Source organism: Corvus moneduloides, chromosome 30, assembly GCF_009650955.1.
Source record: "Corvus moneduloides isolate bCorMon1 chromosome 30, bCorMon1.pri, whole genome shotgun sequence".
Classification (NCBI taxonomy): Eukaryota; Metazoa; Chordata; class Aves; order Passeriformes; family Corvidae; genus Corvus; species Corvus moneduloides.
Window position 1 is genome coordinate 1,448,579 of NC_045505.1, and position 27,076 is coordinate 1,475,654.

Sequence of the window (27,076 nt, forward strand, 5' to 3'; positions counted from 1 at the left end):
ATCAGACTCAGCAGAGAACCCCCAGTGCAGAGAGACCCACCACAAACATGGGCACAACCCACCTCTTCTCCTGTCACCTTTTTGTGATTTGATTGTCAGCTGGAGCCGTGACCTCAAACAGCGGTGGGTTTGTACCCAACCTGAAATTCCCATCTCAGTCTGACCCATAACTTATGGGAAAGTCAGTTTGTCATTGACCTGGAGAACAGTGACAGGTTCTGGTGTCAGAGCAGCACCTGGAGGTCACGGGCAGGTTCAGTTGTCAGAGCAGGACGTGGAGGACAGTGACAGATTCTGGTGCGTCAGGAGGTCTGGAGGTCACTGACAGGCTCAGATGTTTCACAGCAGAACCTGGAGGACAGTGAGTGAGGAGGGGTCTGGAGGTCACTGACAAGTTCAGGTGTGTCACAGCAGCACCTGGAGGACAGTGAGCGAGGAGGGGTTTGGAGGTCACTGACAGGTTCAGGTGTGTCACAGCAGCACCTGGAGGTCACCAGCAGATTCAGGTGTGTCAGAGAACAACACTTTCCCTCGCTCAGGCTCCAAACCTTCCAGTGACATTTTGTGACATTTTGTGGCCATGGCCACCCCCCCAGACCAGATGAGTCCTCAGGTCACGGGAGAGATAAAATTGATTCAACTCCTGCTCCAACAGAATTGGTCAGATAATGCAGGTTTTGGGGTCGCGCCTGTAAACCCTATGGAATATCATTCCACTCCAAGGGCAGAACTAGGGAGTGCGAAAGGAGATGAAGATCAGGGAAGCACCAGCATCCCAACTGAAATGGGTGGGAGGAGGAGGAATGGTCTCTGTCAGCACCAGGTGTGGATGATGTAGTTGCTGTAAGTTGTGCAAATCCAGCTCTACCTGTCCGAGCTGGAGCTGAGGCAGCTCTGGAAGGAACAGGGCTGGGAGGGAGTGGGAGGCACCACATTCCCAGGCACCATCCAGGTCATGGCGCTGGGTGGGAGCAGCTGTTTTGTTCAGAGGAGCAGGGTCAGCATCCAACAGGGGCCAAGTCCAGCAGGAGAAGTGCTCAGATGTCAGCTCAATCTCTCCAAGCAAAGCTGGGGTGAATATTAATTAGACGAAGGGCCCAAATTGTTCTGCACAGCTGCAGATGATGCTCTGGGACACAGATTCCTCTGGATCCCGGCACAAGTCACCCCTGGAGTTTGGCAGTGGATTCACTCACAAGGAACCCAAGGCAGGTCCAAAGAGCAGGAATGGAGGCGATGGATTATCCAGGATTAAACATCAGGAGCCCAGCATGGAAAGCAAAGGGAAGAGCTCCCCTTAGCTAAAATTTTTTGGAAGTTGCACAGCTTTAGGTACCTTTGTCAATGTATTTGCCCACAGGAGTTTTAAACCTCCTCCCAAGCCCAGATACTCCATGCTGGTCACTGCTTCCATGAGCTGCTGACTTTGGTCTCTCTTGAGGAGCTCAGAGGGTTTTGGGTTTTCTAGTGAGTATTTGAGCTGTTTTTAAGTCAAGTTGGAGGTGAGAGAACTGGGCTGGGGGTGTTGCTGTTTGAAGTGCAGAGAAGGGACCAAAGGATGCTGATCCCCACTTTTAACCTCCTTTAATCTCTCTGCTCCTCAATTCCCTCCCCTGATCGTCCCATCCTCAAGGCCCCAAAGGACTCCAGCTGCTCAGGGGAAGTGTGCTGGGTAAACCCCAGTCTGGAGGGTGCAGAGGGAGGTGACCTCCCAGGTGACAAACCAGTGCCTCTCATAAAAGCAAATACTTCCTGCTCCCCAGCTGGCCACCGTCATCCCCCTAGCGAGCCCAAACTAGGGAGTCTCCTCCATGTCTGCACAATGACCCACCTGGGAGAACAAACCATGGTAGCTCCCGAGGCCCTCCCACCATAAACATGATTAGTAACAATTAAAAACTCATTACAGCCCTAATTACAGCCAATAGAACACCACTTGGGGTAATTTCTCGAGGAGCTCGTAAAACACAGCACCGATTTGGTTTCTTCCCATGTTCTAAAGCAAAAGATCCTGCACAGCCCATGCCCTGACCCCAGCGCAGCAGTGACATTTCCCTGCCCTCCAACCCCCACCCGGCTCCACCCTCCTGTCGGGGAGTTCTGGAGAGTGAGTAGGTTCCCCCTGAGCCTCATTTTCTCCAGGCTGAGCCCCCCCCAACTCCCTCAGCTACTCCTCAGGACTCCTCCAGACTCTTCTTGTGCTCCAGCCCTTCCCCAGCTCTGTTCCTGGCTCTGGACATGCTCCAGCCCCTTAGTGTCTTTCCTGGCATCCCTGGATGGGACCCAGCAGCTCTCAGAGTGCCCACGGAGCGGGCAAAGGGGATCCCAACCCTTTCATCCCAGCGCGATGCACTTGAGCGATTCCCTTCAGCTCCCTTTTTCATGAGGGCAGCAGACGGGAAAGATAAACCCCAGCGCTTCTTGGCTCCTCTCCAGGAAAAACTCAGGGAACTCAGAAAAAGCCTGTGGGTTTTGGCAGGATGACGTCAGCACCTTTTTCTTCCTGGGCTTCAGCAGGCTGGAGGTCTCTGTCCTGTCTGCCACCTTCAAACCAGCTGGGTACATACCTGTCCCTGGACTCTTCCCTGAGATGGGGGAGAAGGAGATGATTTCCGACTGTCCCCTGGGATAAGGAAGAGGGCCACGACTTCTTGGTCTCTCCCATCCCAACCTATGAATTGTAGAATCAGAAATGTAACTTTTGACTCAAACAGGAGGATTAGGCACATTGCAGCCTGGTGTAAATACCAGTCAGAAGTCAGGAGGGTGAACTGGAAGGAAATTTGGGGGGAAATAAGAAAAACAGTAGGAAAGTAACACTGGTTCAAATAGAAACTGTAATTTCTTCCTTATTTTGCTCATTTAAATGACAAGGACTTGACAATATTGATATCCATTTCCATGTTTTGTCTGCACCAGATCAATCCTAGAATCATGGAATGGTTGAGTTGGAAAGGACCTTAAATCCCATCTGGTTCCACCCCTCATAACACACACACACTGCAGAGAAGTCAGGGCTGATTCACCTCTCACTCCTCCCAGAGCTACAGAAAAATCCAGTGAAGCATTAATCAAATTAATTTGGTTGCAATGCGATGTAATTTGGAGAGGGCTAGTGACTAATCTGGCAGGGCAACCTGGAGCTCTAATGGCAGGTTCTGGGCTCTGGCTTATCCTTTCACGCTGCTTTTTTTTTTTCTTTGTGAGTAATTTGTGTCCACTCAGAGTTGTCAGACCTTCCCACCACTCACAGACGAGGAGCTGGTGCCAGTGTAAGAGCCCAGCCAGCCAGGCAGAGGGTGCTGCTCATCCTTGTGCCAGCCCAAGGGAGGACTTATCCTCCTCACTCTGGCTCCAGCCACCCACTGGAGACTCCTCTGTGGCAGGAGGTGGAACGAGATGATCACAGGATGTGGGAGGGGATCCTAAAGCCCATCCAGTTCCACCCCTGCCATGGGCAGGGATACCTTCCATTAGACCAGTTGCTCCAAGCCCCCCACCCACCTCCAGCCAACCCAAACCTGAAATGGGAATAATGAATCCTAGTTCTCAGGGTGATGCTCAAGGAAACACCTTGACATTATTCCCACAAGGTCATCTAAATCAGCTCAAAATAGGATCATGGAATGGTTTGGGTTGGACGGGATCTCAAAGCTCATCCCATTCCACCCTCTGCTATGGGCAGGAACACCTTCCACTACCCCAGGTTGCTCCAAGCCCCATCCAGCCTGGCCCTGGACACTTCCAGGGATGGGGCAATCTCAAGGAAATCTGCTACAGTGCCTTACCACTCTCACAGGGAGGAATTCCTTCCCAGCATTCCATCTAACTCTCCACTTTTCCAGTTTGAGGCCATCACCTCTTGTCCCATCACTTCCTTTCCAAGCACCTCTCCAGCTCTCCTGGAGTCCCTTGGAAGGGGGTCCAAGGTCTCCTTTCCCTTCTCCTCTCCAGGTGAGCACCCCCAGCTCTCCCAGCCTGGCTCCAGAGGGGCTCCAGCCCTGGAGCAGCTCCAGGGCCTCCTCTGGATCTCTCCAGCAGCTCCAGGTCCTCCCTGTGCTGGGCCCCAGGGCTGGGGCAGCTCTGCAGGTGGGGTCTCACCTGAGCAGGGCAGAGGGGCAGAACCCCCCCTCCCCCCTGCCCACGCTGGGGCTCAGCCCAGGCTCGGGGGTCTCTGGGCTGGGGCAGGTCCAGCTCTCAGCCCCGGCACCCCCAGCTCCTTCTCCCAGGACTGCTCTCAGTTCTTTCCCTGTTCAGTCTGTGTTTGTCCTGGGATCACCCTGATCCAGGGCAAACCCGTGTTTCCCCTCCCCTGGGGAGCACTGAGTGATGAGACAAGACAAAAATATCTTCATCTCTCTGCAGTTTATTGGTACCGAAGGACTCTGGGGCCAGGGTGCTGGCAGGAAGCAGCAGATTCACGCGACAGAGGGGGCAACAGGGCCACACACGCTCCAGGTGGGAAGGAGAGGAGGGAAAAGGATCCATAAAACATTAAAGCTGCCAGATTACTCCACCTGGGGAAGGTGGACAACTCCAGACCCATTTCTCACTCCTAAATCTGACTATGGGACATCATGTCCTTCCTTCTGTTCATGTGGGCTCCTGACACAGCTGGAGCGGGATGCAGGGGACCAGTGCGGGGCGGGAGGGAAACACAGGCCCTAAAAAGTGACAGGAAGAGCAGTTTTCCACAAGCTTCTCCTCAGCTGGCGCAGCAGCCCCAGGGAGCTCTGCAGTGCTGGGGACCCACAAGGGAGGTGTTTCACCCCAGAGGGGCTCAGCGAGGGCCAGGCTGGGCCAGAGGGATGTGTCTCATTTTCGATCTCACGGTGGGGAGATTTCCCCTGGAAACAGTTTGTTTCCTCCTGAATACTGATGGGGATGGAGGGGGCTGTGCTGCTGGTGGGAGGAAGAGGAAGGTGCTGCTTTTCCTGGGGGGAACAGAGGTGAGGGCTCAGTATTTGACCCCCGAGGATTTGACCGTCGTGGTGGTGACACATCTCCGCACGGAGGAGGAGCCACCACCGGCCATGAAGTTGCCACCTGCAGAGCTGCACATCCTCCCGCTCCCAGAGGAGAAGCCACCGCTGAGGATCCCTCCTCCCACACCACAGCTGCCGCCAATGACGCTCCCACTGCCAACCACGCACACTCCTCCTCCGCCCAGGCCATTGCTGGCTCCAAAGCTGCCAGATCTGCCTCCGGACATGGTGGTTCTGCCCACCACAGCTGGAAGAGAGGGAGAGACTCATTGAACATCAGGCAACATCCTGGGAATCCTCACAAAACCCAGGATAAAGGTAATTCTGCAGAGAAAACAATGTGTGAACACTTACAGACATTCACGTTGGAGGGGTTCTCTAGGCAGAGCCTGTGTAGGGAGAGGAACATCAGTTGTTAATCTAATATGGTTGGAAGCAAAACTCCATGAAATTCCCCAAATATTCCTTTTATATCCTGTTTCATATAAGATCAGTCAAGTCCCCTGAGAAGTATTCCCCATGGGGACCACGTTTCTGTTTTGGGCTTCAAAATGTGTAGGAAAAAAGGAAAGTCATGAGATTTCAACGTTAAATGGGTTGCAAGAGATGATTAAAGATTAATCTGACCCAAGGCAGGACAGAACCACAGCCCAGCCAATGATGGGAGGTCTCACCTGTTCTCCTCTCCCTCCAGCAGCTTCCTGTACATGGCAATCTCAACGTCCAGAGCAATCTTGATGTTCAGCAGCTCCTGGTACTCCTTCAGCAGGCGAGCCAGCTCCTCCTTGTCCTTGCTCAGGGCACATTCCAGCTCTTCCAGCTTCCTCCTGGCATCTTTGAGGGCCATCTCGCCCCTCTCCTCAGCCTCAGCGATGGCTGACTGCAGATGATGGTTCTGTGGAGAAGAAATTTGGTTTCTCAATTCCCTCTGCCCACCCTCAGCTAGAAAATCCTCATGGCATAAACTGGAGGGAAAACAGGAGGAACCCGTGAGACACTGGCCAACCCCCACCTGCTTCTTCACATTCTCAATCTCGGTCCGCAGCCTCTGGACGTTCCTGGTCAGCTCCTGGATCTCAATCTTGGTGTTGCGGAGGCTGTCCCCGTGCCGGCCGGCTGTGCTCTGGAGCTCTTCATACTGGAGACATGGGGACAAAGACACCCATCAGTGACACAACTGACCAAAAACTCTGGTGTCTCCTGTGCTCCAGGTGCCTCAAACCATTCCCAACTCACCCGGCTCTGGTACCAGGCCTCAGCCTCAGCTCTGCTGTTCTGGGCAATCTGCTCATACTGGCGCCGGACCTCCTCAATGATGCTGTCCAGGTCCAGGTGCCGGTTGTTGTCCATGGACACCACCACAGACAGGTCCCGGCTGATTGTCTGCATCTGAGACAGCTCCTGCAACCAAGACATGAGTCAGAGGCACCATCTCAAGCCTACATGCACCCGCACACCCCGGCCAACCTCAACATTTGGCCTCCTCATTGCAATTCCATCCCCCCTGGAGAAGGGAGAGCTCCTACCTCCTCGTACATGCACCTCAGGAAGCTGATTTCGTCTGTCAGAGCTCCCACCTTGGCTTCCAGCTCAACTTTGGTCATGTAGGCACAGTCTACATCCTAAAGAAAAGATCCCAGAACTGGGTCATGGCTTTCTCCCATTGCACAAGAACTCTTGGCTCTTCTTGTTGGGATCTGCCCATCTTGGAGCTTAGTCTTTCCCATGTCTTTACCTCCTGTCCCCCCACACCCCATCCGTGCCAGTGCCTCCAGACTCACCTTCTTCAGCACCACAAACTCATTCTCAGCAGCCGTGCGACGGTTGATCTCCTCCTCATACCTGTGGTGGGGGCAGGGCAAGGTGAGACTCTCAGACCCCTGGTCACTCCACCCGTGGGGTCTCCGCACCAGCTCCACTCTCCCGGCCACTCCCTCCCCATCCGTCCCCGCACTCACTTGGTTTTGAACTCCTCCACGTACTGCCGCATGTTCTGCAGCTCCGACTCCAGCTGCCCCCGCTGCCCCAGCAGAGACTCCAGCCTCCTCCGCAGGTTCTGGATGTAATTCTCAAAGATCACATCCAGGTTCTTCCTTGGCCCCGACGGCCCTTGCTGCTGGAGCAGCTCCCACTTGGTGGAGAGCACCTTGTTCTGCTGCTCCAGGAATCGGACCTACAGCCAACAAAGGGTGTGTGAAACATTCCCCGGGGAGACACCCCACTGCTCAAACCTCCTGGGAGCTTTGGAAGGCCACGGGAATCATTCCCCAAAACCTTAACAGGACCATTGCTCCAAGGGGAAAATTCCTCCCTTTTTTCTCCTTTTTTCCCTGTTATCCTCAAATTCCTCCTCTTTTCTCCTATATTTCTGCTCTCTTTTGTTTTGTTGGTTTGGGGTTTTTTTTTTCCGGGGGGGCGGCTCTAGCTATTGAAATGCTTCCATTCCAATCTTGCACATTATTTCCAATACCAGTTGGGATTTTTGACATTAATTTTCAGGAGCATCAGATCCTTTTTGACCTTCCAGTGAATGAAATCCCATTAGTCTCCACATTTAAGAACATTCCTCTTATCATATTCCATATATACTTGTCATATATTTGAAAACAGGGAGCACTCTTATAACTAACATTCTCCCAGTTCAGATAATTTAAAGGGAACTTACCTGCACAAACTGAAATAAGAAATGCTCAGGAAGCTTTTGAATCTCATTCCTAGATTTTAAGTTCCTTGAGAAAAAATTATCCCAGAAAAAGACTTAAAGAAACACTTCTGTCACTGAGTATATCCCCATCCCTTTGGCCCGCCTGCACTGGAGAGAAAACCAAGGAAGAATTTTCATCCACCAAACCTGGAGAAAGTTTCTCTGTGGATGCTAAATTTTGACATTTCCTCAGGAGGAAACCAGATGGAACCCAATGGAAACAATCACAGCCCCACATTGAGCTGAGAAAGACAGTATTTCCCTCTCCAGAGCACAAGGAATTTCTGCAGTTTTCCCATTCCCAAGCGAATTCAGCTCCAGCCTCTCACCTTGTCGATGAAGGAGGCAAACTGGTTGTTCAGAGTCTTGATCTGCTCCTTCTCCTGGCACTTCACTTGCTGGATCTGAGGGTCAATGTCAACGTGGACTGGCCGCAGGAGGGTTGGGTCCACCTGCACCGGTTGGATGCCTCCAGGGAACCCAGGGCCACCTCTGACAGGGCCACCAAAGCCGCCCATTCCTCCACCAATGACACCTCCTCCAATGCCACCAAATCCTCCTGGAAATCCTCCACCAAAGCCACCAATTCTACATCCGTAGCCACTGCCGTAAGAGCTGCCCATGGAAATCCTTGTGCTTCCCCCCAGGTTGTGCAGGCTCCGGCTGCTGAATCCTCCGCAGCGTCCGCTGCCGCCTCCAAACCCCCTGGATGTGGAGAACGAGCTGTAGCTGATCCTGCTCCGGCCACCGCCTCCAAAGCCACCACCAACAGCAGAGCAGGAGCTGAATCCCCTTCTGCTCCCAACTCCGAAGCTCCTGCAGACAGACTGACGAGACATGGCTGGTTCTCTCAAAAGAGCCAAAACTGGGGAAGATTAGGAGATAGACAGAGCTGAGCTGGTGCTGAGGGCAGAGAGAAGTGCTCAGAGTCTTCTCTGGCTCCACAGCTCCAGGCATTCCCTTTTATCTACTCCTGGAGGTGGGCTGGGACAGCTTGGGCGTGAAGAGGAAACAAATTTACTGTCTTCATCAGCTTGGTGCGGTTAACAGATTTTTGCCAAATTGGTGACTCCACCCAGAAATCCGCTTCGCTGTGCAGAAGGAAAAGCAGGAGCACTGAGGCAGGTCTCCCTAAGTGGACTCCTATATCTTTATGACATCTGGAAAAATATGTTTTACAGTGATGTTGTCATGTTATTCCCTCCTCCCACTTCCCTGCCTGCTCCTAATGACTCCGCAAGTTGTCTGACTCCGGATTTTTTGCCTGACACTCCACACCAGGCAAGGATTTTGGTGAAACTCAGGTAGAATGAGGCTTTCACAATTCTCCCAAGCGTACCCTGAATCTCCTTGTTAAGCGGAAAATTCCCGATGGCTTTCCAAGTGGAAACATGCCACATCATTAACATTTAACAGAGGTCAGCATTTCTTTTTCATCCAGAAAGGAGCTGCTTAGTTCCTTTCTAAGAGCATCAAGTGGGATTTTTCCCTCCAAAATGCGTCCCACAGAGCCTGAGATAACCAGGTCCTGGGATTCTGAGCACCAGGGTAAGAGAACAAGGATGTCCAAGTCCTTACTTGTGCTTTTCCAATGACCACAGGTATTGTCAAGCCACAGAGGATGGAAAGGACGCTCCAGGCAGTAGATACTGTAATGATGACTGACAATAATGTTTAATTTCATGCAGCAGCTCCCCGGCAATGGATACAGATGCGCATATGATGGACATTTTGAAGGTACCTTCTGAGCCTCACTGATCAAATAAATATTTTAGTTACATTTATGAATTTTATTGGTAAAAAATGCCAACATATCTTTCTTATTTCCTGAAAATCATGAATAAAAGTAAAGGGAAATACATATTTTAAAGCACTTCAGCAGTCCAACAATATCCCGTATTTAAGCTTCCCAATTGCGTGTGTTGAGTTTTCCTGTTCACACAGGAAATTTGAGCAGGTAAATGTGGTTTGAAAGCATCCCTAGGAATCAGCTGGTGGCCACAGACACAGCAAACGCTTTGGAAACCAGCCCAGGAAAACACTTCCAAAAGCCACTGGAGAAATCAGAACCATGAATGTCATTGACTGTCACTGGGATGAGGCTTCTGGAGCCACAGACTATGTGGAATGAGATGGAGGGGAGGACGTTACCGTGATGGGGATTCAACTGTTGGCCAAGATTATCCCACCCTTAGGGATTCAACAGTTGTCCAACAGTTATTTCACCACTGAAAGGTTCAACAGTTGGCCAAGGATTATCCCACCATTAATGGGCTAAACAGTTGGGGAAGGGCTATCCCACCCTTGAGGGACACAAGTCATGGTTGGCCAAAGGTTGCCCAGGTGTGTGTTCCTTCAGCAGGAGAATGGACAGCATCCCCACAGCCTGGAGGGGACACCCTCCCTTCCAAAAGCAGCTGCAATCAAGATGGGCTGGTTTCTCCATGGTCGTCTCCCAGATGGAGATTTACATTCTCCAGACCATCCCATGCCCAGCACACTCGCTCATGGTGAGCAGCCCGGGGGAGCTGCAGAGGGGCTCGGGTGGAGGTGGAGAAAACAGACCATCCCTTCTCCTGGCCTCCCTCCCAACTGCCAAACCCATTGTATGAAGGCACCAGGACTTCACTGGAACATCCCACAAGGAGGTTCCACAACGAGGAGGAAGATCTGCAAAGTCAGCCAGATGCCTGGGTGCTGACCACACTCAGCTCCTGCAGATAAGACACCCAGATTGAGTCACTCTGACGTCTTCAGACAAGATGTGCAGATTATTCCAAACCTGGAGTCACCTGAGCCTCCTCCACGTAAAACTCAGAAGGCAGCTGGGCTCCAGCCGTACCCTCAGATCTCTTGCGCAAGGAGCTGCGCACAGCAGAATCTTCGACACCGGGAAAATGTGAGCTCGGCAGAAAACGTGGATGGAGACCGAGCCACGCTCCAGCTTCACATCTGACCCAGCCAAGAGCATGGAGAAGGTGTCGCAATGACTCCTCACAGCAGCGCTACAACGCCGTGTAAAGTTCACTGTAAACTTTAGAAGAAACAGACTCTTAAAATTAAGCACCGAAACAGGTGATTAAGCACCAAAACAGGTGACTCTTGCCCCAAGCCAAACCTCAAAGTGCTCCTGGCACAACACCAGCTTTACACAGGCATTGCTTACTCAGCATCTTTATTTGGGCCAAACGTAGCCACAATCCCAGCTCCAGCACCCTTCAAAGCAGGGAGAATTCCCTTTTCCAAGAGCCCACTGCCTTTCCTGGACCTCTTCTTCAGTCTGCAGCTTCCTGGCCCACTCTGGGAACATCAGCAACTCCCAGAGGCTGTTGTGGGACTCCTGAACCACCACTGACAGCGTTTTCTGCCTCTTTGATCTCTCCGGGTGGTGGAGGAACCACAGCACAGCTCAGATCAAACACTCCAGACTTCCCTCCCAAACCCCCTCCTGAGCTCCTCCAAATCTCTCCCCCCTGCTCTTGGAGCAGGGATGAGCCACTGGGGAATTAATCGGTCTCTCAGGGAGAGGATGGTACCTGAGCTCACAGCTGGGGATGAATCACACCTTCCCAGCCCATCACGTTCCCACGGCTGGAATCAGGGATGGTACATGGCTCTCCGGTACTCCCAGTGCTCTCTGGGTGCCCAGCTGTGCATCCCACCTGGCCACAGCCCAGGTGTGCACCAGAGGCAGGTGCTTGACCAATATCCTGATCCATTCTTATCCATGTTCACCTGCTCTCCCACCCAAGGGGCTCCTACCCTGCCACCCCCTCATCACATCCCGAAAACCACTCAGAGCAGGAGACTCAGATGAGAAATCCAGTGTCTGCTCCCACCTGCCACTGCTGATTCTCATCATCAATCAGCCTCTGTTGGTCTCTACTGGTCTGGCCACGAGGCACTGGGTATGTTCCTGCCTAAATCCCAGGACATGGGTTTTGGCAGACCCTTTGCAGAGCTTCCAGAATCCAAGAGGGATTGAGAAAATTCCTTTCCTAGAGCTTCAGGAATTGAAGTGTTCCCACATGGAGAGATGTGATGTGGGCACTGAGTACCTTTGTGTGCCTAAATCTGAGCCCAACGAATTGGGACAGGGCAGCCTGTATTTGTTCAGTGACTGGGAAGGTGCTGGACCCCACTGTGCTGGAGGTTTCAAGACCCAACAATTGCAGAAATCTGCTGTGGGAATAACTCTACAGGATTCCAGGGATGAACTGGGTGATTCACTATGTCAGGAGATGCCTAAAAATTGAGCAGGCTCCTGTATTCCTCTGTTTGGTCTTCTGCTGGCTCACAGTTACCGAGCGTTGTGTGAACTGAGCATCCAGCACCCACCATCTGGACTTGTGCCTTCAGGTGAGAGTCAAAGTCATCTCCTGAGCTGGGATGCCTGCCCTGATCCCTCCCCACCTGTTTGGTTCCATCAAAGCACAGGTGTGGCACACTGAGCAGAGAGTGACCCCCAGCTTTCCAACAAGCTGCTTCCCCAAAGCACAAACCACCCTCCAGAGTGGCTCCCGAAGCAGCGACACAACAACTTCGTGAATGTTCTCTGCAATTTATTGGGAATGGCAACATCCTGGGGATGAGGGCAGGACACACACACAGGGGAAGGGAGGTGGGGACACGGAACAGGAGGAGAGAGGAGGAAAGAGGGGTTTTATACACGTTTGCCACAAGAAATGTACAACACAGCAAGGAAGGCAGAGCGGCCCCTCCTGCCAGGCAGCTACCGGTGCCAGGACACCCACGGCATCGCCACCAAACCCCCAGGTGGGACCAGGAGCTGGGACGAGTTGGGTGGGAGGAACACAGTTCATCCCATTGCAGGACACCGGAGCTGGGCTTCGGGAGGCTGGGCTGCTGCCGGGAGGAGAGAGGAGATGCTTCTTTCCTTGTCAACCTTCGGGGCTCAAAATCTCACTCCCGAAGATTTGACCGAGGTGGTGGTGACGCATCTCCGCACGGAGGACGATCCCCCGCCAGAGCCACACATCCTTCCGCTTCCAGAGGAGAAGCCCCCAGTGTACATTCCTCCCCCCATCCCGCAGCTGCCACCCATGCTGCCTCCTCCAAAGCTGCTGCCTCCTCCGCAGATGCCTCCTCCTCCCATTCCTCCTCCCATGCCGCTGCCGCCTCCAAATCCTCCTCCCATTCCACAGCTGCCGCCTCCGAATCCTCCTCCCATGCCGCTGCCTCCGAATCCTCCTCCCATGCTTCCTCTGCCTCCAGAGACAGTGGTCCTGCCCATCACAGCTGGAAGAGAAGCACAAGTTACTCACCTGTTGCCCAAAAGAACAAGTTCTACCACTTCTGAAGGGCCCCGAGGCCGATACTTACAGACATTGACGTTGGACATGCTGTCGTTGCACAGCCTGTGAGGGAAAATGGGAGCAGTTAATCCTCTGGGAAGTGCACGGCTCAGCAGCTGAGAATTTCCCTTTTTTGTACAAGTTTATATTTCTCAATTATTCTTAAAAAAAATTAGCAACCTATTCAATTTTTTTTTCCAGAGTTTTCCAATTACTCTTTAAATAAATGAGCAAACTTTACCATTCTTTTAAGATGGAAAACCTACTTAAGTATGTTTATGCTTGATAGAATTAATATATATTTCGGAATTAGAGTGTGAATGACACAAAATCAATCTTTAGTGTGGATTCAAGGGGTTTACCTGCATGTCTTATAATCTGTCCAGAATTTAGTCAAATAGATGCCAATTAAGTACCTGTTCTCCTCTCCCTCCAGCAGCTTCCTGTACATGGCAATCTCAACGTCCAGAGCAATCTTGGTGTTCAGCAGCTCCTGGTACTCCTTCAGCAGGCGAGCCAGCTCCTCCTTGTCCTTGTTCAGGGCACATTCCAGCTCTTCCAGCTTCCTCCTGGCATCCTTGATGGCCATCTCACCCCTCTCCTCAGCCTCAGCGATGGCTGACTGCAGCTGCTGGTTCTGGGGAAGAGAAAACCAGTGTGTGAGATCCTTTCTGCCCACCCTCAGCTAGAAAATCCTCATGGCACAAACTGGAGGGAAAACAGACAGAAATAATCCATCTCCTCCAAAGGACACGAATTTTCATGGCTGCTTTCCCTCTCACCTCCCAGCCCTATCCTGACCCAGCCCACAGCTCTTACCCCGTGAGGTGCTGATGGTCCCTTACCTGCTTCTTCACGTTCTCAATCTCAGCCCGCAGCCTCTGGACATTCCTGGTCAGCTCCTGGATCTCAATCTTGGTGTTGCGGAGGCTGTCCCCGTGTTTTCCAGCAGTGTTCTGAAGCTCTTCATACTGGAGACGTGGGGACAAAGACACCCATCAGTGACACAACTGTCCAAGAGCTCCGGTGGTTCAAACAGCAGGGGCTGTCCCAGGAGCCTCAACCCATTCCCAACTCACCCGGCTCTGGTACCAGGCCTCAGCCTCGGCCCGGCTGCTCTGGGCAATCTGCTCATACTGGCGCCGGACCTCCTCGATGATGCTGTCCAGGTCCAGGTGCCGGTTGTTGTCCATGGACACCACCACAGACAGGTCCCGGCTGATCGTCTGCATCTGAGACAGCTCCTGCAACCAAGACATGAGTCAGAGGCACCATTTGATGACAGGAGAGACGAACAGCAGCTCCAGGCAACCTCTCCAGATCAAACCCGCAAAGACGCCCAGTCCAACCTCAGTGTCTTTGGCCACCACACCCTCATTAAAACTTCACCCAGGGGAAGGGAGAGCTCCTACCTCCTCATAGATGCACCTCAGGAAGTTGATTTCGTCAGTCAAAGCTCCCACCTTGGCTTCCAGCTCAACTTTGGTCATGTAGGCACTGTCCACATCCTAAAGGAAAGACCCCACTGATGGACATTGGCTTCCTCCCATCCCAGAAAGCTGGTGGCACCCAAGGCCTCCTGTCCCCCCACACCCCATCCGTGCCAGTGCCTCCAGACTCACCTTCTTCAGCACCACAAACTCATTCTCAGCAGCCGTGCGACGGTTGATCTCCTCCTCATACCTGTGGTGGGGGCAGGGCAAGGTGAGACTCTCAGACCCCTGGTCACTCCACCCGTGGGGTCTCCGCACCAGCTCCACTCTCCCGGCCACTCCCTCCCCATCCGTCCCCGCACTCACTTGGTTTTGAACTCCTCCACGTACTGCCGCATGTTCTGCAGCTCCGACTCCAGCTGCCCCCGCTGCCCCAGCAGAGACTCCAGCCTCCTTCGCAGGTTCTGGATGTAATTCTCAAAGATCACATCTAGGTTCTTCCTTGGCCCCGACGGCCCTTGCTGCTGGAGCAGCTCCCACTTGGTGGAGAGCACCTTGTTCTGCTGCTCCAGGAATCGGACCTACAGCCAACAAAGGGTGTGTGAAACATTCCCCGGGGAGACACCCCACTGCTCAAACCTCCTGGGAGCTTTGGAAGGCCACGGGAATCATTCCCCAAAACCTTAACAGGACCATTGCTCCAAGGGGAAAATTCCTCCCTTTTTTCTCCTTTTTTCCCCGTTATCCTCAAATTCCTCCTCTTTTCTCCTATATTTCTGCTGGGAGTTTTGGGAGCCCAAGGAATCATTCCCCACCTATGTCTCATTCAGACAGCTAAGCTCCTGAAGTGCATGAGAACCACTATTTAATTTATTTATTATTAGACAATTAAGTTTTGAGTCATTCTGAACTTCTCCCTTGGGGACAAAAAGATGTTGCCAGTAAAAAACATCATCCCAGTTTTCCATAGCATCAGGGTTGGACTTTGCCATCATCTTTCCAGCACTGAAGTCAAGAAAGATTAATTTTTTATTCCCTAACTGCCTATGGATTCTCTTGGGAGGGATTCTCTATTTCTGCAGCTTCTATTTGAAATGAAAATAATCCAAGAGTGTTGGAAAGGGGTTTAATGTTCTCAAGTTTCTAGAAGCAGGCTTTGAGAAGAAAGTCTCGTCAAAAAGCAAATTCCAGCAATGAGAACTCTTAGGACAATTAAATTTACAATGATGACTTTGCCCTGAATCACCTGAAATGGGGATGCAGAAATGCCTTGGCAAGAGAATTCCCCAGAATATCCTGCAGATACTCTCTTTAATCTTCCATTAGCCCAAAACCTCCTCTATTGTTCAGTGCTACTTAATAAAACCTGACTAATTACAACTTGATGCTGAGGCATTGGTCTGACAACTCCAACAGCTGGTGGTAAGTGAAAAAATTCCCATTCCACACCCCAGGGAAGTTGTTTGACATGCCACCTCCAAAAAAACCCAGTCCTAAACTCTCACCTTGTCGATGAAGGAGGCAAACTGGTTGTTCAGGGTCTTGATCTGCTCCTTCTCCTGGTTTTTGACTTGCTGGATCTGGGGGTCGATCTCAACGTGGACCGGACGCAGAAGGTTGGGGTCAACTTGCACTGGTTGGATGCCTCCAGGGAAGCCTGGACCGCCAAAGCCGCCCATTCCACCCATTCCCCCACCGCCCATTCCACCACCAAAGCCACCCATTCCTCCCCCACCGCCCATTCCACTGCCCATTCCACCACCAAAGCCACCCATTCCCATTCCTCCGCCACCCATTCCACCACCACCCATCCCTCCACAGCTCATTCCTCCACCAAAGCCACCCATCCTGCCGCCGTATCCACCACCGCCGTAGCATCCACCCATGGCGATCCTTCTGCTGCCACCCATGCTATGAAGGCTCCGGCTGCTGAACCCCCCACAGTGTCCTCCTCCTCCTCCTCCTCCCCGGGATGAGGAGTACGAGCTGTAGCTGATCCTGCTCCGGCCGCCACCACCTCCAAATCCACCACCGACGGCAGAGCAGGAGCTGAATCCCTTTCTCCCCCCGACTGCAAAGCTCCTGCAGGCAGACTGACGAGACATGGCTGTTTTTTTCCAAGCAGAATCAAAATCCAGAAGAGCAGAAAGATCAACGGAGTTGATGAGAGCAGAGAGAAGTCTGCAATCTTCTCTGGCTCCAACAGCTCTGGGCATTCCCTTTTATCCACTGCTGGAGGTGGGCTGGGACAGCTTGGGCGTGAAGGTGGAAAGCAATTTAGTATTTTCATCAGCACAGGGTTGTTGACAGATTCTCCATGAGCTTTGCCATATTTGGGGCTGCCCCGAAACACGCCCTGTAATCTAGAGGTGAATAAAACGAGAGCATAGAGGCAGGTCTCCATGACTAAGTGGACTCCCATATCTTTATGACATCTTGGAAATCAATTTTGCCCATAATCTCCTTTTCTGCAGCCCCTCATTGGATAACCAGCCCTCATTAATGGCTCCCAATAATTCCAGATAGAGATCTCCCTATCAAAGCTCCACAGAAAGGCAACGTTTTGATGAAATCCCAGCTATAATATGGCTTTCACAATTCCTCACACACACCCTAAATCCCCTTTTTATATGTTAAATTGCCTTTGGCATTTCAGGAGAAGTTTCCCAATCCTGAATGGGAATTCACAACACTAAAATTTGAGAAGACTCAGCATATTCCCCTGCTACAGAGGAAAAACATCTCCGTGGAGCATGTGGTGTCACTACAATGACGGGAGTGTCTTCTGCCTGTGGACTAAATTCCCTCCTCTTGCAACTCCCCAAATCTGGGACAACCAGCTGGGGCTTTGGATGATGCTGAAGCAGAGGGAAGAAGGTGACTGGAATCATCTCACACTCCTCAGTGTTCTGAGGGTGACAGGGAATGACAGCTTGGGGAACAATGAAGCGGCACTTCGGGAACCCTTCGGTGATGATGTCAGGGACAGACAGACAAACACGACGGAAGAGGAGTGACAGATGAACAATTCGAAGTGGTGAGGGATTCCTTCTGCTCTGGTGAATCCCACGACCTCTGATTTACCTGTTTTTTTCCCAAAAATAAGATGACTGACATGGAAAAACCTGCTGAGAAATGGAGCTGTTACAACCCCCAAGGCACAGTATAACCTTTTGCTTCCAAATAATCTATTGGGAAAGGAATGTGGTTTAGGAATGCAGTTTAGAAATGTGTTTGATAGGATGTCTCTGAAACAAACCCTTCTTTTTGTGTTGCATGGAAATGAAATTTTAATTAATTACAGAAAATACAAATAATATCAGTGTGTTCCAAAAAAAAAGTAGGTTCTAATTTGAAAGGAAGTCAAGTCTGTAAATACTAGTTAAGAGGCATTCTGAAGGTTTTATCTACCTGGATATTATCAATTAAATACCTAAATAATTTAATGAATTAAATAGAAAATGTTCACATTTTCCTAGAAAACAGACAGCACAATAAATGAAAAAATGACAGAAAATGCACATTCTAGCCCTTGAAAATATTTAAAATATGAATTTTAGGCCATTCAAAAGACCTCAGTATGAGCACAGACCTTCAGAAGGAATTTTCAGTCTCCAATGAGATCTGGGCAAATAAATGTGAAAATTTGAAAGTATCACAAGGCATCAGAAACAAAAATGTCCCTGACTGTCACTGGGATGGGGGTACTGAGCCCCATGGTCTGCATGGAACAGGGTGTGAGGGAGGGGAGAACATTACCCTTGAAGGAGTCAGCATCTGGCCAAGCGTTATCCCACTCTTAAGGGACCCAGTAAGAGCTGGCCAAGGGTTATGCCGCACTTGGGGACTCGGTAACACATGAACAAGAGTTCTCCCGCTCCCAACTCCTGGCTGATCAAGAGTTATCCCCTTCCCGAGGGATTCAGGCAAGAGCTGGCCAAGGGTTGTCCCATCCGTGAGGGGACTCAGAAAACACTTGTCCAAGGGTTATTCCCACCCCCAATGGACTCAGGTAAGAGCTGACCAATGGTTATCCCACCCTTGAGGGACAAGGTTATTAAGCTTTGAGGGGGACCAGTGGTTGGCCAAAGGTTACCCAGGTGTGTGTTCCTTCAGCAGGAGAATGGACAGCATCCCCACAGCCTGGAGGGGACACCCTCCCTTCCAAAAGCAGCTGCAATCAAGATGGGCTGGTTTCTCCATGGTCGTCTCCCAGATGGAGATTTACATTCTCCAGACCATCCCATGCCCAGCACACTCGCTCATGGTGAGCAGCCCGGGGGAGCTGCAGAGGGGCTCGGGTGGAGGTGGAGAAAACAGACCATCCCTTCTCCTGGCCTCCCTCCCAACTGCCAAACCCATTGTATGAAGGCACCAGGACTTCACTGGAACATCCCACAAGGAGGTTCCACAACGAGGAGGAAGATCTGCAAAGTCAGCCAGATGCCTGGGTGCTGACCACACTCAGCTCCTGCAGATAAGACACCCAGATTGAGTCACTCTGACGTCTTCAGACAAGATGTGCAGATTATTCCAAACCTGGAGTCACCTGAGCCTCCTCCAGGTGAGACTCAACACCAAGCCGATCCTCAGATCTCTTACACAAGGAGTTGAACACTGTAAGATCAACACCAGGGAAAATGTGAGCTCGGCAGAAAACGTGGATGGAGACCGAGCCACGCTCCAGCTTCGCATCTGACCCAGCCAAGAGCTTCCGTCATGGATCTCACACAGAGGAGGTGTTGCAACAAATCCTCACAATGGTGCTACAAAGCTGTGTTCTGGATTTTAAAGCTGAGAAGAAACACTAAAAATTAAGCACCGAAACAAGTGAGTAAGCACCAAAACAGGTGACTCTTGCCCCAAGCCAAACCTCAAAGTGCTCCTGGCACACCAGCTTCTCAGAGCCTTCACAGCATCTGCTCTTTGGGCCAAACCCAGCCATGTTCCCCAATCCTGGCACCCTCCTGCTGGGCTTCCAACAGGAGAATTCCCACTTCCAAGAAGCCTGTTGCCTTTCCTGGACCTCTTCTTCAGTCTGCAGCTTCCTGGCCCACTCTGGGAACATCAGCAACTCCCAGAGGCTGTTGTGGGACTCCTGAACCACCACTGACAGCGTTTTCTGCCTCTTTGATCTCTCCGGGTGGTGGAGGAACCACAGCACAGCTCAGATCAAACACTCCAGACTCCCCTCCCAAACCCCCTCCTGAGCTCCTCCAAATCTCTCCCCCCTGCTCTTGGAGCAGGGATGAGCCACTGGGGAATTAATCGGTCTCTCAGGGAGAGGATGGTACCTGAGCTCACAGCTGGGGATGAATCACACCTTCCCAGCCCATCACGTTCCCACGACTGGAATCATGGCTCATCCCAGGGCAGATGAGTTTGTGGCTGACTGCAGCCAGCTGCAGGTGTTTGGCCAACATCCTGATCCCTATTCACCTGCCCTCCCACCACAGCCCACAGCAACACTGGTGCCATCTCCTTCCCCTAACACAGGTCAAAGTCTCCTGCACCTGGAGATGATCCGAAAGGAACCTCAGAAGCAGCAGCTTAATTGCATTGGCTGGTCCAAGGGGTGGGACACCTCCCGACTAGTGGAAGGTGTCCCTGTTCATGGCAAGGGGTTGGAATGGGATGATCCTTAAGGTCCCTTTCAACCCAAACCGTTCCATTATTCAGTGATTCCAGGTCTCCAGCCTGGGCTCTTATTTCTCATTGTTTGGCTGGAGGATCCAGGCCCCCACCATTGTGGATATAGGCTTGTGCCTCCAGGTGAGAGTCGAGCATCTTCTGAGCTGGGGCACCTGCCCTGATCCATCCCCACCCTCATCTGTTCCCTCAAAACACAGGGACGGGCAGAAGAACGACATCCCCTCCCACCCTGCCCAGAGCAGCTCCCAAAGCAGCAACACAGCGACGTCAGGAATATTCTCTGCAATTTATTGGGAATGGCAACATCCCAAGGAAGGAGGGCAGCCCACAGAGGAGGGGGGAAGGTGGGGACAGGACATCTCAGACTGTGTCATGGGAGCCAGGCACTGAAGGGCAATTTTGTTCTCGTTAGGAATAGTCCAGATGTGTTTGAGGTGTCCCAGATGTCACCGAGAGCAGGGACAAGTGGAGAGGAAGCTGGAGCTCCAGGGAAGCTCCTGTTGGCAGCACTCCTGGGGCTGCCAAGTGAGCAAAGCTGCCCAGAAGCTCCACCCTGGGCCAGCTCATCCCTCTGGCCACCTGCTGAGATGCCCCCTCCCCAGGGGACGAGTCCCGCTTGCCCCACACCCACCCTGACCCCAAAGGACTTCAAAGGGAATAATGGGAAGGACACACAGAGAAGCATCCCAGGGACACAGAACAGGAGGAGCGAGGAGGAAAGAGGGGTTTTATACACGTTTGCCACAAGAAATGTACAACACAGCGAGGAAGGCAGAGCGGCCCCTCCTGCCAGGCAGCTACCGGTGCCAGGACACCCACGGCATCGCCACCAAACCCCCAGGTGGGACCAGGAGCTGGGACGAGTTGGGTGGGAGGAACACAGTTCATCCCATTGCAGGACACCGGAGCTGGGCTTCGGGAGGCTGGGCTGCTGCCGGGAAGAGAGAGGAGATGCTTCTTTCCTTGTCAACCTTCGGGGCTCAGAATCTCACTCCCGAAGATTTGACCGAGGTGGTGGTGACGCATCTCCGCACGGAGGACGATCCCCCGCCAGAGCCACACATCCTTCCGCTTCCAGAGGAGAAGCCCCCAGTGTACATTCCTCCCCCCATCCCGCAGCTGCCACCCATGCTGCCTCCTCCAAAGCTGCTGCCTCCTCCGCAGATGCCTCCTCCTCCCATTCCTCCTCCCATGCTGCTGCCGCCTCCAAATCCTCCTCCCATTCCACAGCTGCCGCCTCCGAATCCTCCTCCCATGCCGCTGCCTCCGAATCCTCCTCCCATGCTTCCTCTGCCTCCAGAGACAGTGGTCCTGCCCATCACAGCTGGAAGAGAAGCACACGTTATGTTCCCATTTTGCCCAGTCTCAGGCTCTGTCTCTGAAAAAACAGAGTCTTATGCTACTTCTGAAGGGCCCCGAGGCCGATACTTACAGACGTTGACGTTGGACATGCCGTCGTTGCACAGCCTGGGAAGGAAATTGGACATTTTAATTACCCAATAAAAGAGTGATTGTAAAAACTTTAAACTGTGTTTACACTGTCAAATCATTTTCCTGGTTCACCCTCCTAAGCTACTTTGGAAAAAATTGGAGGAGGGGAGGGGTTGGCAATTCCTCTCTACAATGAGGTTTCTCCAGATTTGAGGTTCATTAAAAACTCAGCAGTGACAGCGATGGGGCAGCAGCTCTGCCGCCTCTAGGGAGCCAGTTTTGGGTCCTGACCCCCAGAATATTCCACACAGCATCAATCTCAAGGTCCGCCCCGTTAGCCCAAAGAATTGGTTTGGGATTACAGTCAATATTGCGGGTGTCTGGGGTAGATTACAACACCCAATGAGAGCTCAGGTGTTTTACCTGTTCTCCTCCCCCTCCAGCAGCTTCCTGTACATGGCAATCTCAACGTCCAGCGCGATCTTGACATTCAGCAGCTCCTGGTACTCCTTCAGCAGGCGAGCCAGCTCCTCCTTGTCCTTCTGCAGGGCGCTCTCCAGCTCCTCCAACTTCAACCTGGCATCTTTGAGGGCCATCTCGCCCCTCTCCTCAGCCTCAGCAATGGCTGCCTGCAGCTGCTGGTTCTGGGGAGCACAACAGGAGCTTTCTCAGACCTCATCTTGTCCCTGATGATCAGTCCTCAGAGCCCCAAGAGGAGAAATCAGGAGGAAAATAAACATCTGCATGAAATGAACTTGGGGTGATAGAAGGTTTCTGCCCCACTCATGGTCATTTGTGATCCAACTTGCTGCCATCTTCTCCTGAGACACCAACCAGCCCCTTCCTTTCTTCATGTCCTCGATCTCATCCCCGACACACCAACCAACCCCTACCTGCTTCTTCACATTCTCAATCTCAGCCCGCAGCCTCTGAATGTTCCTCGTCAGCTCCTGGATCTCAATCTTGGTGTTGCGGAGGTTGTCCCCGTGCCGGCCGGCCGTGCTCTGGAGCTGCTCGTACTGATGACACCAAGACAGAACGACCCATCACTAACACATTCCTGGTGCCTCAAGGTTTGTCCCCAGTTTCAAGGCTCAGGTGATGCTATGAGGACCCACTGCGCTGCCAGTGCATGCCCAGCTCAATGTTCAGTGTGATTCTGGGACTCAGTCATGGGGTTTGAGCTTTGAAATGGATCTTGGTGACACTAAAAAGAATCTCTTGGCTTCTGAAAAGCCACTTTGGGCTGAATTTTGTCATTAAAGTGCATTTTGGGCCATTTTTATTGAGAGATTAGTGCCATGCACCTCAATGAACTTGGGACGTATTGGGAACAGTGAGTCAGATACCTCAAAAGCAGCTCAATCCCTCTGGAACTTCCTTGCACCACGAGCTCCAGCCCCGTTAGCTTGAAGAGGTGTCTCGCCCAACCATAAATTATTGTAAATCACCAAGCCACACCCAGGAGCCTTGACTGCTTCCCAACTCACCTGGCTCTGGTACCAGGCCTCGGCCTCGGCCCGGCTGCTCTGGGCAATCTGCTCATACTGGCGCCGGACCTCCTCAATGATGCTGTCCAGGTCCAGGTGCCGGTTGTTGTCCATGGACACCACCACAGACAGGTCCCGGCTGATCGTCTGCATCTGAGACAGCTCCTGCAACCAAGACATGAGTCAGAGGCACCATCTCAAGCCTACATGCACCCGCACACCCCGGCCAACCTCAACGTTTGGCCTCTTCATTGCAATTCCAGCCTCCCTGGAGAAGGGAGAGCTCCTACCTCCTCATAGATGCACCTCAGGAAGTTGATTTCGTCTGTCAGAGCTCCCACCTTGGCTTCCAGCTCAACTTTGGTCATGTAGGCACTGTCCACATCCTAAAGGAAAGATCCCACAGAAAATAGTTTTGTTTCCTCTTGGGAATCCTTCAGGCTTGTGGGAATCACTGTCCATGCTGAGGGTTTGGTGTTATTCACTGGGACATCATTATGCTTATATATAATTCTATAACCATAAATATAAATAATTAAAAATAGATAATGTCGTGGTTTCATTCAATTATGCAAATTGAATATAAGGGATTCCAGATATCAGCTGGGAGATCTTAAAAACTCCACAGTTCCCATTCAAGCACAGGTAAAGCCAGATACTGAGGGATTGTTTTGTGGTGCTTGTGACTCACCTTCTTCAGCACCACGAACTCGTTCTCAGCTGTTGTGCGACGGTTGATCTCTTCCTCATACCTATGGAGAGGAAAAGTACAAACTGAGATCATGGATTTTCCTGCCTAGAGCCATGAGAAACAAACGAAAAGGGAAAAAACACTAAATTAAAATATTTAGGCTGAAAAACTATCTCCATCATCAAAATAAAAAGCAGCTGGGGGAAATTAAAGTGACCAAAAGGCTGCTTGAGCTGCTCCTGGCTCCAACTCACTTGGTTTTGTAATCCTCGACGTACTGCTGCATGTTCTGCAGCTCCGACTCCAGCTGCCCCCGCTGCGCCAGGATTGAGTCCAGCTGCCTCCGCAGGTTCTGGATGTAATTCTCAAAGATCACATCCAGGTTCTTCCTTGGCCCCGACGGCCCTTGCTGCTGGAGCAGCTCCCACTTGGTGGAGAGCACCTTGTTCTGCTGCTCCAGGAATCGGACCTACAGCCAAGACACGGAGGACCCACCATCACACAGGAACAGCTCCCACAACACATCTCTTGCATCACTCAGAAGGATTTGCATGGTGATGAGAGAACCAATTAACTCTGGGGTTTTTTAATTTCTGTTGGTGCCTGAGCTGCAAAATTGGGGAAAAAAAGAAATTTCTAATAATTGTCTACTCAAAGGAGCTTTTACACATTGCCCTTCCTCCGAGTCCATCCCCACTGCAGACAGTGTGGAAATGTGATCTCTAGCCTAGATTTAAAAGCCTGGAGATTTGAAAACAAAGAGAAAAATGTATAAATTAATACTTAAATGGGAAGGTGTTTGGGCAGAGTGGTGGAGGAGGGAGAATCTGTGCCCGAAACCTGCGGAGGTTGGAGGTGTTGAACCTGCTTGCAAGAGTAACCTCAGAGTAGAGCTTGGTGCAACAGGGAAGATGAAAGCCCTGGAGACATTGCTTTGATCTGCTGTGCAGGAGAGATTCCCATCTCTTCCCTTAATGAAAAGGCTCTGCTCAAGCTTCTCTGCCTGCTGGGATTCAGCTCCAAAAGAACATTTCTGCACAGCTGGGAAGTTCCTCCTAATTTTGACCTTAATCAGGCACAATCTCTCACCTTGTCGATGAAGGAGGCAAACTGGTTGTTCAGGGTCTTGATCTGCTCCTTCTCCTGGTTTTTAACTTGCTGGATCTGGGGATCGATCTCGACATGGACCGGACGCAGGAGGGTTGTGTCGATCTGCACTGGCTGGATCCCGGGGCCACCTCTCCCAGGGCCACCCATGCCAAAGCCTGGGCCACCAAAGCCACCCATTCCTCCACCACCCATCCCGCCACCAAAGCCACCCATTCCTCCACTGAAGCCACCCATTCCTCCTCCACCACCCATTCCACCTCCACCCATCCCTCCAAAGCCACACATTCCTCCTCCTCCTCCACCCATTCCACCCCCAAAGCTGCCGAGGCCCCCGTAGCTCCCGCCAAAGCCGCCCATCCTGCCCCCGTACCCGCCACCGTAACACCCGCCCATGGACATCCTGGTGCTGCCCCCCATGTTGTGGAGGCTCCGGCTGCCGAAGCCCCCGCACCGTCCTCCGCCTACGAATCCTCTGGACACTGAGTACGAGCTGTAGCCGCTCCTGCTCCGGCTGCCGCCTCCAAAGCCGCCACCGATTGCAGAGCAGGAGCTGAAGCCCCTTCTGCTGCCCCCTCCGAAGCTCCTGCAGACAGACTGACGAGACATGGCTGGTTATCCTCAAAAGAGCCAAGAATGGAGAAGCTGAGGAGCTCGGCGGGGTTGTGGTGAGGAGGTGGGTGGAAGAAGGGAAGTCGGTCCCTCTGGCTGGAGGGCAGCAGATGCTCCCTTTTATGTATTTTTGGAGGTGGGATGGGTCTGCATGGGCGTGAAGGAGGAGACAGCTCCTGTCTTCATCAGCGTGGCGTGGCTAAAGATTTCCATCTCAAATTTGCCAAACATTGACCCTACCCAGAAACACACCCTCTAATACAGGAGAAAAGGCAAAAAAGATCCAACTGGGGCTCCCAGCACTCCATGACTAAGGAATACTACACCTTGTGGAGCAGCAAGAGCCTCCCTAGGATACACCAGGCATTTTTTTCCACCTTTCATCCACTGGGGTTGTTTCCCTGCTTGTGTTTATCTTTAAATCTCTCACTCCAAAGCCCCACTGCAGGCAGGTACTGCGGCTCATGCCAAGTTGTAGCCCAGCTTTCACAATTCACAAAACACACCTGAGTTACACCCTCAGCCTTCTTTTTACTTGGAAAATTGCCTTTGGCTCCGAGAATTGAGTTTCTCAATCCACAGACAGGGTTCAGCAAATTGCAGTTTGATGAGGCTCTGCACCTTTTTGATAAATAAAACCTCACCAGTGACGAGATGCCAGTGCTGGCACTGGAAATTCATTTATTGTTGGACTGAAGCATGTCCCACTGTCTTCATGCCAAGATAATCTCAGCACTGGTGAGGAAATACCCCATCTGGGAAACCTGTGTAGGATTTTCTGAAGGCTTCAGGACCGTAGAGGCACCAGGCACAGCTGCCGTGGTGGGATGTGCGGGCAGACAGAGGGACAGCCCCGGGAATGCAGTGAGAGGAGGGATCCCAAACCTTGCTGCCGACATCATGTGCCCTGGAACAATTTAAATACAATTAATAGAGCTCGACTCATTTGTAGAGATGTGGAAATGAGAAGAGCACAGGGCTTGGAGGAATCACCACTTTTTTCAGCTGTTTCACTTATTTTGGTGTTTATATGCAAATATATCTTTGGCAGATGTAGATTTTAGAAAGGCAGGAGTTTGTCAGAATCCTCCAGTTCCAATCCCAGGCTGAGGATGGATTCAGACTTTGATCTGTCACAGAATTCCAGAATGGCTTGGGTTGGAGAGGACCTTAAAGCCCATCTCGTTCCACCCCTGCCATGGGCACGGACACCTTCCACTATCCCAGGTGGCTCCGAGCCCCTGTCCCACCTGACCTTGGACACTTCCAGGGACTGGGCATGCACCACCCTTCACAGAATCATGAATGATTTGGGTTGACTCTGTAAGTCATTTAATCCAAAAATCATCACAGATCCACCCTTTTGCCTTGCTTATCAAATAACAGTTAGTCTTATTTTCTATTTTTTTTAGAGAGAAACTCAATTTTTTTATTGCTTTTCAACACTTTAAAGCCACCTAGGACATAGGGAAGTCCAAACCCACAGCTCTGGAGGCGTCTAACTGTGCTGGCAGCCAGCTGGTGCAGGTCTCGGAATTCCCACAGGACGCACATTAATTAAGAGCTTCTGGAAAATCCACACCAGCAACTTCTGGTATCGTCAGATATTTAAATACCTCTAAAAATATCGCCCAGACACCCTTTTCCAAAAGTGCC

At 51.8% G+C, this 27,076-nt stretch overlaps 2 protein-coding genes across 5 annotated transcripts; both read right to left on the bottom strand.

Annotated features, from left to right (window-relative positions):
* Positions 1 to 4,348: 4,348 nt before the first annotated feature.
* Positions 4,349 to 25,530, bottom strand: LOC116436730 (keratin, type II cytoskeletal 6C-like). Of its 4 annotated transcripts, none has more exons than XM_032094090.1 (9): positions 24,791 to 25,530; positions 23,956 to 24,170; positions 23,702 to 23,762; positions 23,301 to 23,396; positions 23,011 to 23,175; positions 22,414 to 22,539; positions 21,944 to 22,164; positions 21,522 to 21,556; positions 4,349 to 5,232 (listed from the first exon to the last, which is right to left on the bottom strand). In XM_032094090.1, exons 1-9 carry the CDS (start codon positions 25,415 to 25,417, stop codon positions 4,958 to 4,960), a joined length of 1,821 nt encoding a protein of 606 aa, XP_031949981.1. In that variant the 5' UTR covers positions 25,418 to 25,530; the 3' UTR covers positions 4,349 to 4,957. The 4 variants fall into 4 exon arrangements, with proteins under 4 accessions (XP_031949981.1, XP_031949980.1, XP_031949978.1 ...); XM_032094089.1 differs by lacking the exons at positions 4,349 to 5,232; positions 21,522 to 21,556 and adding exons at positions 12,235 to 12,948; positions 13,033 to 13,067; XM_032094087.1 differs by lacking the exons at positions 4,349 to 5,232; positions 21,522 to 21,556; positions 21,944 to 22,164; ... (4 more) ...; positions 23,956 to 24,170; positions 24,791 to 25,530 and adding exons at positions 12,235 to 12,948; positions 13,033 to 13,067; positions 13,421 to 13,641; ... (4 more) ...; positions 14,804 to 15,018; positions 15,943 to 16,639.
* On the bottom strand, positions 5,656 to 8,635 carry LOC116436752 (keratin, type II cytoskeletal 3-like). The gene is made up of 7 exons (XM_032094136.1): positions 8,019 to 8,635; positions 6,944 to 7,158; positions 6,767 to 6,827; positions 6,512 to 6,607; positions 6,222 to 6,386; positions 5,998 to 6,123; positions 5,656 to 5,880 (listed from the first exon to the last, which is right to left on the bottom strand). Exons 1-7 carry the CDS (start codon positions 8,526 to 8,528, stop codon positions 5,656 to 5,658), a joined length of 1,398 nt encoding a protein of 465 aa, XP_031950027.1. The 5' UTR covers positions 8,529 to 8,635.
* Positions 25,531 to 27,076: the final 1,546 nt, after the last annotated feature.

Coding starts and splice junctions, on each gene's coding strand:
- LOC116436752 (XM_032094136.1), bottom strand. CDS start 8,528: ATGTCTCGTCAGTCTGTCTGCAGGAGCTTCGGAGTTGGGAGCAGAAGG. Junction 7,159..8,018: donor TTGCCTCCTTCATCGACAAG/GTGAGAGGCTGG, acceptor TGTTGGCTGTAG/GTCCGATTCCTGGAGCAGCA. Junction 5,881..5,997: donor TTGAGAATGTGAAGAAGCAG/GTGGGGGTTGGC, acceptor TCTTCTCCACAG/AACCATCATCTGCAGTCAGC.
- LOC116436730 (XM_032094089.1), bottom strand. CDS start 25,417: ATGTCTCGTCAGTCTGTCTGCAGGAGCTTCGGAGGGGGCAGCAGAAGG. Junction 22,540..23,010: donor AGGCCTGGTACCAGAGCCAG/GTGAGTTGGGAA, acceptor TGGTGTCATCAG/TACGAGCAGCTCCAGAGCAC. Junction 22,165..22,413: donor TTGAGAATGTGAAGAAGCAG/GTAGGGGTTGGT, acceptor TGTGCTCCCCAG/AACCAGCAGCTGCAGGCAGC.